Source organism: Piliocolobus tephrosceles, chromosome 1 (assembly GCF_002776525.5).
Source record: "Piliocolobus tephrosceles isolate RC106 chromosome 1, ASM277652v3, whole genome shotgun sequence".
In the NCBI taxonomy this organism is placed as follows: Eukaryota; Metazoa; Chordata; class Mammalia; order Primates; family Cercopithecidae; genus Piliocolobus; species Piliocolobus tephrosceles.
In genome coordinates, this window is record NC_045434.1 from 104,784,782 (window position 1) to 104,797,089 (window position 12,308).

At 47.0% G+C, this 12,308-nt stretch overlaps 1 protein-coding gene across 2 annotated transcripts in view; it reads right to left on the minus strand.

Moving 5' to 3' along the window:
* ATP1A1 (ATPase Na+/K+ transporting subunit alpha 1) overlaps positions 1-1,362 on the minus strand; it is a 31,617-nt gene extending 30,255 nt beyond the window's left edge. Inside the window, exon 1 of one of the 2 annotated variants that reach the window (XM_023222764.2) lies at positions 1,011-1,362. In XM_023222764.2, the coding sequence (XP_023078532.1) occupies positions 1,011-1,022 (12 nt within the window). In that variant the 5' untranslated portion in view covers positions 1,023-1,362. Of the gene's footprint in view, positions 1-285; positions 654-1,010 lie in introns of those variants that run through there. The other variant, XM_023222765.2, reaches the window with a different exon arrangement.
* Positions 1,363-12,308: the final 10,946 nt, after the last annotated feature.

The following is a 12,308-nucleotide window of genomic DNA, read 5'->3' on the forward strand; positions in this document are numbered from 1 at the left end:
CCGCTCTCCAGCCCCAAGACCCCTCGTTTGCTTCAGGAACCGCCCTTTGGTGCTTCCGCGACGCTGGAAACTGGCAGAGCATTCCTACTACCGTTTGCCTGCAGCCTCCAGTCCTTTTTCGCGTTTATTGTACCCTGAGGCCCTGATGGGTCTGCCTATCCTTCAGGGCTCGTCCCTTCAAAACAAATCTGCACGCCTCTCCCCACCGTCGGATGACAACTCCAGTTGCCAGCGGTGCATCCTGTGTTTACGGAAAGTGGCCCAATAAAACCCTCAAAAGTATACCTTAAAGGCCATCTTAGGGCAGTGAAGACACACCCTTTCTGGCACCAGCCCGCTCAGCCGGCTCCGCACTCAGGAGAAGCCAGTTTTTTCCTTGGGGGAGGGCGGCCGCCTCTGCGCGGAGCCAGCTAAGCCCCAGCGCCTCCAGGAGAAGGAGCCCCGAACCCGAAGGCTGCCCCCGCCGGCGCCGGGGCCGCGGCGGGAACGGAGGCCCGGGAGGGGCCCCGGCGGAGCGCCCCAGGGGAAGGGGAGGAGCGCGCCTTTCCTCAGGGCACGGAGGGCGGAGGGAAAAGGAAGGAGAGAGGAGGTGACGGCGGGCGCGGGGAGGGGAGCCGGGCTCAGGGATGCCGGCTCGGTCCCGGGACCGCCCCGCTGCAGCTCGCCCCCCTCCTCCCGGCCCCGCGGCTTCCCAAGCACCGCCTCTCCAAGCCCCCGGCCCGCTCGGCTTCGGGGGCGCGCAGCCCCCGCCCGGGGTCCGCTCACCCGCCGCCAAGCAATGCTGCGCTCCAGCCCCTCGGCGCTCCCTTCCCCCGCCCCCCGTTACTGCGCTCCCTCCATTTCCAAAGTGCGTCGTCTTTTAAGCCGCGCGGCTTTGCCAGCCCACTCCGCTCCGCGCCGCGCCGCTTCCTCCTCCGCCGCCTCCCGCTGGCCGCGGTCGCCCTCCCGACTTCCTCCTCTTCCCCTCGAGGGCTCCCCGCGCCCCCTCTTCGGGCGCGTCGGACACTCACCCCCTTCCCCATGGTGGCGGTGCTCGGTGCCCGGCGCCGGGTCCTGTCGCTGGAGGATCAGAGAAAAGCAGAGAGCAGCTCCCGGCCGAGCGAGCGGGGCCGGGGGAGCCGAGTGGAGGGAGCTAAGGCTGCCGCGGGGCGGGAGAGAGGGAGGGCGGCCGGCGGCTCTGGCCGATGCCGCCGCCGCTGTTGCTGCCGCCGCCGGGGCTGCTACCGCTGCTGCTGCCACGTGTCCGCCTCCTCCCGCCGCTGCTGTGCGCCCCAGACCCCGCCGCAGCTCCAGCCCGCGCCTCCTCCTCACTTCCTAAAATATGCAACCTGCGTGCTGGCCCCGCCCACGCCGCGAAACGTCACCGTTACCGGAGCAACCTGACACCGGCAGCGGGCCTGGCTCCGCCCCTCACCAAACCCCGCCCACGGGCCCCGACAGCGCCTGCTGCGGCCAGTCCCGGCTCCCGGCAGGAAGGCGCCCGGGCCCGGGACGAGCGTGTCCACCGTATCCCGGGAGGGCTGTGGGGCGCTCCTGCTGGCTGAGTAGCAGGGACTCGGCGGCATTGGCCCTCCCACGCCCCTCCTCCCGCCGCCCTGCATGACCCGCCTGCTATGTAGGGCCCAGGAGGTCCGCAGTGGGTGCGGTACGGTCTCCGAACTGAGCTCCCCCAGTCGCCGCCGACCCGGCACCAGAAGCCTTGAGCGGAACGGCTTTTCCAGCGCTTCGGAGATCTCCTCTGGGACTCAGGGATGCTGAAGGGGGCTGGCGCTCGGGTGTGATTGCAGCCAGGCCTGACTGAGGGACTCCGCCCCTCTGTGGAATCCAGGCCCCGCGCCCACCTGCGGATGGCCTCCCCAGGCGCTTGGTGCTCTCAGAGTGCCTCCTCTGACTTGGGGTCCTCTTTATCCACTTCCCGCTCCGTCATAGCTGGGATGGATCTGAACTGGCATGGCCAGAAGTTTCAAGCGCCCTCCTCCCACCACCTCTCTTTCTTCAAGATTCCAAAATGAGAATCCAAAGGGCGACCAGCGAATTCATTCACGCTATTGTGTCAATGTAACCTGCTTGTCCAGTTTGGGGATTCTCTTTTTAGGGAAGAAAAACCTGAAACCCAAAGGAATGCATATCTTTAGCTAGAGGAGCTAAATCAAGGGGGAGGCGTTTGAGGACTTGCCAGGTGCCTCTCCACGACTCCACCTGTCAGGGCAGCATCTCCAGCACAGCCTTGGGATCTCTGGTGGGGGGGGCAGGAAACTACCCCTCTCCCCGGATATCCCTGGTTCCACTGCACTTTGGGGCTTCTCTGTCATTATAGCTTTTGCTTCTTAGCAAGAGGCTGCAATGGCTGAAGTTCTCCAACATTTTAAAAAACAAAGTATTATTAACAAGATTTGCAGGAAGTCAAGTATTCTGAGAAAGGCCAGGATATTGACTTTCCAAGCAAAGGTTCCTAAGTTAAAGCCAACTCTATCAACTTCAAGTATTTGTGGAGCATGAACAAACAAGGATATGACGCTGGAAAAAATGGGGAAGGAAGGAAGGAAAGGAAAAACTAGAAACTGTGTTGTCAGTTACATCATTAGGGTAATTCTCATCCCTTCTTAGAAGACAGTTTCTTACTGGAGTCTGTTCTTCCTCAAGAATGTATTTTTAAGGGTTGATGTCTCCTACAGTGATCTAGAGACTTGGTTCAATCATTCCAGGCCATGGAGAGCAGAGGAATTGTAAATAGAATTCAAAACCCTGACTGCCTAGAAAAGAGCCCCCAAATTCAGAACAGAATTCCCTAGGCTGTTAATTCAACAGAGGGTTACAGAGTGTTCAGGGATCCACCTCTAAGCTTCTAGAAAATGCTTTCTTTACATGCTCGGAAATTTAACTGATAGCCTCAGTTACTCTACTTTGTAAGATGCTTTTGCTTGCTAAAGATAGCTTCTTTAAGATTAATTACTCCTGGGCTGGGCGCTGTGGCTCATGCCTGTAATCCTAGCACTTTGGGAGGCTGAAGCGGGCAGATCATGAGGTCAGGAGATCAAGACCATCCTGGCCAACCTGGTGAAACCCCATCTCCACTAAAAGTACAAAAAAACTAGCTGGGCATAGTGGCGCATGCCTGTAATCCCAGCTACTCAGGAGGCTGAGGCGGGAGATTCGCTTGAACCAGAGAATCGGAGGTTGCAGTGAGCAGAGATGGCGTCACTGCACTCCAGCCTTGCGACAGAGCGAGACTCCGTCTCAAAATCAATCAATCAATCAATCAATCCAAAAAAAAAAAAAGATTAATTACTCCTTGGGCCCTGGTCTGAGTGGAAAAAGTGCTGCGGCAACAACTAAATATATAAAGCAAAAGTCAGAACAATGTAGATTTCTCTGGCCAGCTGGTCTCCTTTTTCTCCCTTCATAAGTCAAATTCTCATGAATTCACTCAACAAAGTAACCCTGAAAGATCAAGGCACTTCCCTTTGTCTCTAGAGCTATTTATTTGGCAACTGAAAATTGCCGAAGGTCCTTTCAGGAAGATCCCAGAGTTCTATCTATGTTCCGGTGTGAAGAAAGGGCAAAAACTATAAGAAACATTATCTTAAATCTGTATTTTGCTTTTGATGCCACACAGTAATTTCAGATGCACGGTGCCCTTGAATTCTCACAAGTCTTCGAGGTAAAGAAAAAGGTAAGGCATGACCAAGACTGAGGTGCAGAAAGAAATCTCAGATGTGAGAGAGACACCTTGGAAAATGGATAACCAAAGGAGGAAAAGTCCTTTTTTTTAAAAAAAAAAAATAGAAAAAGCCTTCTTTTCTTCCCTTGAAAGAGGGGCTTCTGAATGAAATGAAAGCTTACGGATGAAACATCAAGCTCCCTCATTTTATGATGAAGAAACTGAGGCCCGGGGAGTAATTGTTATTGAATATTCCAAGAATAGTGGCAAGACTTTCAGGTAGCTTTTCTAATTCCAGTGCAGTGGACAAATTTGGATTCCAGAAGAGATGGTGAAGAAAGCAAAGACTCTATTCTGTCTGCTTCTTATCCTATCAACTCTTTTCAAGCTCCTAGCTTGGGGCATGGTTAAACTGATTGGCCTGGAGACTCAGCATTTATAGACCTTAAGGCTGCCAAGTATGGATAGCTTCGAGGAGAATTTGATCACAACTGTGGATGGTTGCTCCAGTCATTGTGAATAGAGTCAGCAGATGTATGAAAAATATGATGCAAGTCAGTTTTTTAAGCCAAGAATGCTAGCACTTTGAGTATTTGCTGAATTGAATAAACACACCATTGCAATTAAGGGCTTTAAAATATGAGTTGGAGTCCACACTAACTTAGCATTTTCCATAGGACACAAAAATTTGGGGGATCTGTGAGCTAGGGATCTGGAAGGACAGAATTTTCTTTGGCTTTGTGTGCTCCTGGGTTAGCATGGATACAGTCATAAGCATGCATCTTTATCCTTTACCTATTTCCCACATTATCCAGAATTTTCCATGTTATTCAGAAAGCCACTCTTGCTGCCTTAAAGTCAACTCTCTTCATCATTCAAAGTTCCTCCTAGCCATTATCTGTGCCTCCATTGCAAATCTCTGTGTCTCCATTGCAAATTTGCATCCATTGCAAATCTATTTCCTTTTCTTCTGTTCAGCAGCAGACATATCACCTGTCTTTAAAAGCACAGTTCTGCGTGCATTACTGACTATCAAAACCTGACAGCTAAATAATTCTGACTCCTGTAACTTTTCCTCCCAGACTCTCCATTTTTACTTTTTTTTTTTTGAGACAGAGTCTCACTCTATTGCCCAGGATGAAGTGCAGTGGTGTAATCTTGGCTCACTGCAACCTCCACCTCCTGGGTTCAAGGAATTCTTGTACCTCAGCCTCCTGAGTAGCTTAGATTATAGGCACGCACCACCATGCCCAGCTAATTTTTGTATTTTTAGTAGAGGCAGGGTTTCACCATGTTGGCCAGGCTGTTCTTCAACTCCTGATGTCAAGTGATCTGCCTGCCTCAGCCTCCTGAAGTGCTGGGATTACAGGCGTGAGCCACCACGCCCGGCCATTTCTTAATTCTTTAGAAAGCTCCTTAGTATTCTTTTAAACATATTTTCTCCTGTTAATGGTGGTTGAAAACTTCAAGTTGTGCCTCTGGGAAATTGGGAAATTTGAAAGAGTCCACATTTACTTGGTAACTATTATAGGTTATCACCAACCACAACAGAATCAAGTCCTTGGTGTTTTACTCAGCATCCCTTTAACCCAGCTGTCCTTTAAATAATTTGCTTTTATTAATAGCGTTCTTTGTAAATGAAACAGTAATAAAGGATTATTTAGTTGCTTCCTGTGTGTTTTATACCAGATCCTGAGCCAGGATTCTGTCTTCTCCTTTAGCACGCTCCCCCAATACAGTTCTACTCCCCTCACCCGAGTTCACAACACTATGTGATGTTACGATATGCTACATTTAAAAACTCACTAATTGTTTTCAGCAAATCAACAACTACTGAGGCATTGAAAAAAAAAAATCAAATGGTAACAAAGAAGGGATCTGGACTGAAAAATACTCCACTGCCAGAGTCCCATCTTCATCCAACCAACAGAGACAGCTTCAGGCAGGCTTATGGCTCAGAAAGGGCAAGCCCAAAGCTGGGAAGAGGTGGCAGGAGGTAACTGGCATCTAACCCTTCCTGCTCTCCAGGGCGCACAACCACAAAGCACTAAGGAAATAAGTGCCATCATCGTGGTGGATAGATTTGCTATTCTTGGCCTTAAACTCTTCCATGGAAAAACAATTGAGAGAGTTCTGTGGAAGTTGGTCCTACTGGGAGTAATACTTTTCCATAGATGCCTTTGCATTAAAGCTGGGTTTCAGAGACTGTGCAGATTTTCGTTTCAGTAAAGAGCTACCTTAAGAGAGAGAATACAAAACCATCAAAAAGTGGTTTGGTTCATTTATAAGAATGGAAGTTTTTGCAACAGCAGAAGTAACCAAAAAGTAGGTCAGATGCAAAAATAGTAACCAGCTCAATTCATTTTTAACAGCTTATGTTTTACTCTGGAGGCTTCCATTTTGGCGATGGTGACCTCTACATGTGGACTCTTACAAATAAGCCCCTAAGAAGGGTTCCCCCCTTTTTCCCCCTCTTATAAAGAGCATACTCCAATCCTTAACTCTAGTTACTGTACAGTATTTAACAGAAGTAAGAACTAGTTCGTGCAAAAAATCAGAATAAACATTATTGAGTATCTACTGTGAGCCTAGCACAGTGCTTGTTGCTGTTGTATAAAGATAACTAAGACACATTCTCTACCCTCAAGTAGCTCACCATCTGGCATAAAAGAAAGACATGCAAAAAGATTTTAGTAACACAGTGAGAGGTGCTGTATATATGCAGGCCTTCATGGGGGCATGAAGGAAGAAATGGTCAGCTCTGCCTGCAGAGTGGGAAAGGCTTCCCTGGCTAGGGTTGTGAAAGATGAATACGAGTTCATTGAATGGGCAGTGTGTTAGGCAGGACCAGGGGGATGCAGGCAAAAGTAGCACATCGGCAAGGTCTTCAGGACAGAAACAAACTGAGTGTTGGAGGACTGGCCAGTAGATTAAAATGGCTAGAGCCTAGGTTGTGAGAGGAATGGCAGCAGGAAGTAAGCTTGGAGAGGTGAGCAGAGTCCAGGTTGTGGAGGACTTGGATGCCATCAAAGGGCTTGGACTTGATCCTATGGGCCATAGGGAGACACTGCGGGGTTCTAAGCAGGGGCGTGGCATGATCAGATTTGTGCTTTGGAAAGATTTCTCCAGTAGATATGCCTTCATAGCCAGCACATTTATGAAAGCTTCTCTGATCACATTATTGAATTCAGAATCTCAAGATATCTGTATTTCCTTGTATATTTTTGTCATAGTATGCTAATTTTATTTTCTTCCTTTTCTTGTGCACACATAGGTAGCATGCCTTAACCCCCATTACCATCCCTATTACCTACTACTTCCCTTGAACAGAAGCTTTTGAATTGCTGGATATGATGAAAAACTGGAATTAGGACATAATTTTAACAGTTGGTCAACATATAACTAACTCCCTAGCCCTCAGAAGATAGTTCAATTTGCGGGGAAGGCTCAGGCATTTTATCTGATTTCTCAGTGTTTTTCGCTAAGCCAAATTCCAAATAGGCCAAGGACTTTGTTGGTTTCCAGTTCTCTCAGAGTCCAGTGCTTGATGCAACTCCACTGACTAAAGAAATGTTAAGCTGGTAAGCAATCTCACATATGAAGACTGAAATTATAGAGGATAAAGAAAAGAAGGAAGAGGCCAAGTTAATGAATAATTTAGCTTCAATTGTCCAAATACTGAGGCGAGGGGGTCACTTGAGGCCAATAATGTGAGATCAGCCTGAATGATATAGTGGGACCTACCTCAAAAAAAAAAAAAAAAAAAAAAAAAAGAAGTTATTCAAATTGCTCAAGTTAAAGATGTCCCCGCCTAAGCAGGGGTGTGGCTTTTTGTTTTTTTGACAAGTCCCTGTCAACTTAACATTTGATGTGTGGTCATGGACACAGTGTTAGAGATAGCGGTGGAGACGGAGATGGTGGTGGTGGTAATGAAGGTGATGGTAGGAGGTAATGGGATGGTGGTGATGGAGGTGGTGGACCCAAAATAGTTGATCACATGACATGATTCTAACTACATACCTTCTTCAAACAATGTATATAAGCATGAAGCTTTTTATCTAGAAAAACTAACTTAGTAACTTTACCAGTGGGCTGCTATGAGAAACAATTGACACTATATACTTAAAGCACTAGAACATTGCCTGCCATGTAGTAACTGTTCAAAGAGTGTAAGCAATGATCTTGTCTTGATTCCAAATTCCTACTCAGTCTGGGAGATATAAAGTCCAAGGAAGAATGAAGGCAGTTACAAAAATCTGTCTACAGGAGGAGAGAATGAGAACAGAATTTACTTTATGCTGGCTCACCTCTTCCCACATCAATCTCCTTTATCCAACAAAGAACCCGTCTACTGAAACACAGCCAGCTGAGTGCACCGAGTTGGGAGGTAGAGGTCAGTCAACACTCCACCTGTCTGAACTGGTTTGGTTATTACCAAACTTCAGGCGAGGACCAGGAAAATAAGTACACTAAAATATCAGAGCCGTTGCCCAGCTGATTGATTTTCACCTTCAGAATAAGCCTGAGTATCCAGGATCTAGACTGCACTGGCTTCCTCAGGAGAAAGAAAGCATTGTCTCCAAATGCAATTTAAAACCTTTAAAACCTTTTCTTCTTTTTCCTTTTTACTTAAATAAAATGATACTATCTGCTAATGCAATTACTAATTAGTGAGGGAGAGTTATTCTAGCTTCCTAAGAACAAACCCAAGAGGAGGCTGAGTTTCAGGACCGTCGCTTCTGCTCCAGGAATATGCAGCCGAGTCAGGCAGACACAGTGCTGCAGGCTGGAGCTGCAGGGAGCTGGCAGAGGCCAGGGACCCAGTTCCCTCCCCTGCCTCTAATCTCATAAACCAGAAGTGCTCAAACTCAATGTATTCTTTTTCCCCTCTCATTTTTCATAATGGAAAGAAAAAAAATGCGGTTACAGTTTTGAATTAAGAAACAGTTGCCATCTGGGTAATTGAATTCTGCTTGAAGCAGGCCACCTGGTTCACATCAGTGGCTCTTGGCAGGTATGGAAGTGTCAGCTAAGGTCCTGCATTGACTTCTAAACACAGGCTCACATTCCATGAGCAGTGGAAAAACGTTAATTTCAAAATAGTGAAAGCGGTTTTAGATCAGGTTACCTCAATGCATGGTAGATTTCTTTGACTGCAGACACATAAAATTATAGCAGTAATGATTGGTCATGTCCATTCCTAGTCACATGCTGCCTTAAAAAAACAAAAACTGCAAAGCCAGTTCCCTTTGGCTTCCTGTTTGGACATTCATGTCACAGAAATATGTGTGACTTAAATCACCTTGCTCTCCTAGAGGATTCAAGAGGCTTAGCGTTTCCAGCTTCTCCAATAGTGGAGAGAGGAGTGGGCAGCCTGGGAGAGATGTCAAGGATCTACCTTAGGTTTGGATGCCAAATCCTACCCTTCTCTGCTGCTTTCTTCATTGCCAGTTACTCCTGTTCCTTCAGGGGAAGCACAATCATGCAGCATGAATGGTTTGTGGAAGTTGCCATCGTGTTCCCCAACCTCAGACTCTCACTTATTAAGACAAATATGCACCTCCCCAGCCGGAGCTGTCTGGGCCTACGATGCTGTCCATCTACGTGCACAGAGCTGATGCCAAGAGAAAGGGTTGGCTAGGACAAGATATAGCATAAAACAGAACTGCTGTGAACTTGGGTGGCCTTGAGCAAGTCCTTTGAGTCCATTTCCCATGTGTCTGCAATGTCTGCAACAGAATTGTGTGCAAATGGGAGCTTTGCTCAGGCAACGTTGGATTCGTGAATTGAGAGGATAGCTATGCATAGGATCGAACTCTTATTCACAAGTAGGTTGGGTTTTACGAAGAACACTGAGCTTATGGAATGAGAATTCTACACCAGAAATTTCCCCTCCTCTTTTACAGGGTGGGATTGAGGCTGAGTGGATACAGGTGCTTTCTCCAGGGTCACAGAGCTGCTGCTTAATGTCAAAGCGAGATCCCCAGCCCCTTCTCTTTCCACTGCACCGTGCTGTTTCCTTGGCGTTAGGGGCCACTAGAAAAGAATCAATTCTGAGAGTAGAAATGTTTTGCTTCTAAACAAAAAAATGAGGCTTATCCAAAACATGTAATTTAAAAGGCCAGCTCCTTTAAAACAGAATTTTCCATTCTGTGTCACACAAACACACACACACATACAGAGACACATACAAACTCTTTTCAAGTTGAGAGAATTCATGGAAGCATCTTCCTTTTAGCAAAATTGTGTCAAGGTAAAAATATTGTTGTTATTATTATTATTATTTTTTTTTTTTTTGAGACAGAGTCTTGCCCTGTCACCCAGGTGGAGTGCAATGGTGTGATCTCGGCTCATGCCTCAGCCTCCCAAGTAGCTGGGATTACAGGCATGTGCCACCACACCCAGCTAATGTTTGTATTTTTAGTAGAGATGGGGTTTTGCCATGTTGGCTAGGCTGGTCTCAAACTCATGGCCTCAAGTGATCTGCCTGCCTCGGCTTCCCAAAGTGCTAGGATTACAGGTGTGAGCCACTAAGCCCAGCCTTGTCAAGGTAAGGTTAAATTAAAATTTTTTTACAGGGTTCCCAGGCTCAGGATTAGCTCCCTCAGCTTCTTTCCCGAGAAGCCACTTGTCCCTCCAATGACAGTCCTCTGGGCCCTGCATCACACCTGCACAGGGGCTCCTCAGGCTGCTGGGTGATGTCGCTCAGCTCCACTCCATGGCCATCTTGGCTCCAGTAGAAGCCAAGGAGAACAGGAGGATCCTACAGAAAAATTCTGATGAGGACAGGGAGGGTAGCGGCTTGAGGGCCTGGGCCTAGTGTGCAGGTGGAGCAGGCCTGAGCAGATACTGGGGATGGAGAGTAAGGCTAACACAGCCTCACATAGCCTGGACCAACTCCCAGCAGGCTCACTCAGCCTCATGATCTCCTTTCTTAATCCAATAAAGGGCCACTTGCCTAAATTTGAAAAGGTGCCATAATATTATTTCATCCACAATATCCTGTCCTCAGGCATTTAAGTTCATGAACTTCCTCCTCAAAACTAATTTCTGTCCAATAAGACTCTTTCAATATCGATCTTGAATCACTAACATTTTAAGCCTCTGAGACATTATTGTCTCTTCATTCTCCTCCTTCTTGCCAAATGGACAGTATCTCAACTGTCCTGGTTCTTTGGCCCACTCTTGCTTCTCTCTCTGATGCCGTGGCATTCATCTATTCATATCTCTGCCTTTATGTAGAATAGCCTCTTCTCCTGACTTTAATCAGGTAAGACTCCATCTTCCCACATCTGAATCCTTGCTTAGAGTTCAAAAAAATCAGATTCCTCATGCTTTGGAATAGGGTGCTGGTGGGGAAAGTACAGATTCTAGGTCTACTTGCTGGAGAGGGATGCAGGGAAGCTGGCGGGACCTGGAGTCCCAGTACCCTAGGGACAGGGGATGTTGTCTTAGCAGCACAACTCCCCTCTTTCAACACAGGCATCAGAGATTCCTTGGGTAACCTCATTTTCCTTCTTCAGGCTACTCTTCTTACCATAGCTCACTGATAATAAAAGATTAGGCTTTTGTAGGAGACCCATATTGTAATTTTTCCTGGGTACTCCCACAACCTCTACAAACATCAAGGAAACAGGTCTCTCCTAGGTACCTTTTTTTGAGGGTATGGGAGCGTTGGCCAAATATAAAATATCCAACAATACTGCAGTACATTTCTGGAAACCACATGGAAAATCCTAAAACTGATCTTACCCGTGGGATCTGTGTTATAATTGGATGTTGCATTCTTGACCAAAGACTTGGCATCAGATAAATCACAGATACTAAATATGTCATAGAGGCAAAGATTCACAAAGATTCACAGTTTAAATCAGTAGTTCTCAACCCTGGCTGAGCCTTAGAATTGTCAAAAGATATTTTTTAAAATACCTAATGCCTGCACATCATTTGGGACCAATTAAAGCCAAATCTCTATGGATGGGGCCAAGTAACCATTTTTGTTGTTGTTGTTTATTAAGAGCCAGGACCAAAAGAAAGACATAGTTGTCATTTGGCACTTTAAAAAGTTAAAAGAACCACTTGAAAGTAAGTGAAAAGATTTACTGATTCTCCAAATGGAAATTCAGAGATCCCACATTTGATGAATGTGCCGTCTCACATGGTGGTGAGAGAGTGTATATGGCACGTGCTGTCCACCAACATGTGAACTAGCGCCCCTAGGTGCAATGTTTGAAGGCTAATCACTAGTGAGTTAATACATATTTACAAATATTTCATGATGAGCATAATGTCTCCGTATGGGGGACTGGTTTAGGAGTCTTTGGAAAAAAATAGGCATAGTCCCTGTTCTCAAGCATTGTTCAAGGAGACAAGAACACAGTGATTCTGAAGTTAGGCTTCCAGCAATTTAGCAACGTGGAAACATTACCCTTTGCTGACAGTAGCATTTGTATCTGAAATGATCTCGACCAGATAGCTCCAATTGTTTAAAAGTTTTGAAAATGTGCAGCTATATTCCAGGATTGTTCCCTTCCCTCAGTAGAGGGTTAGAGAGAGCTGACCAATGGAAGGAAAGCCTCAGGCTCACTCACACAGTGGGCCTCCTCCAGAGAAACCCAGTGCAGAGAGGAAGGCAGTCCTGCAGGGC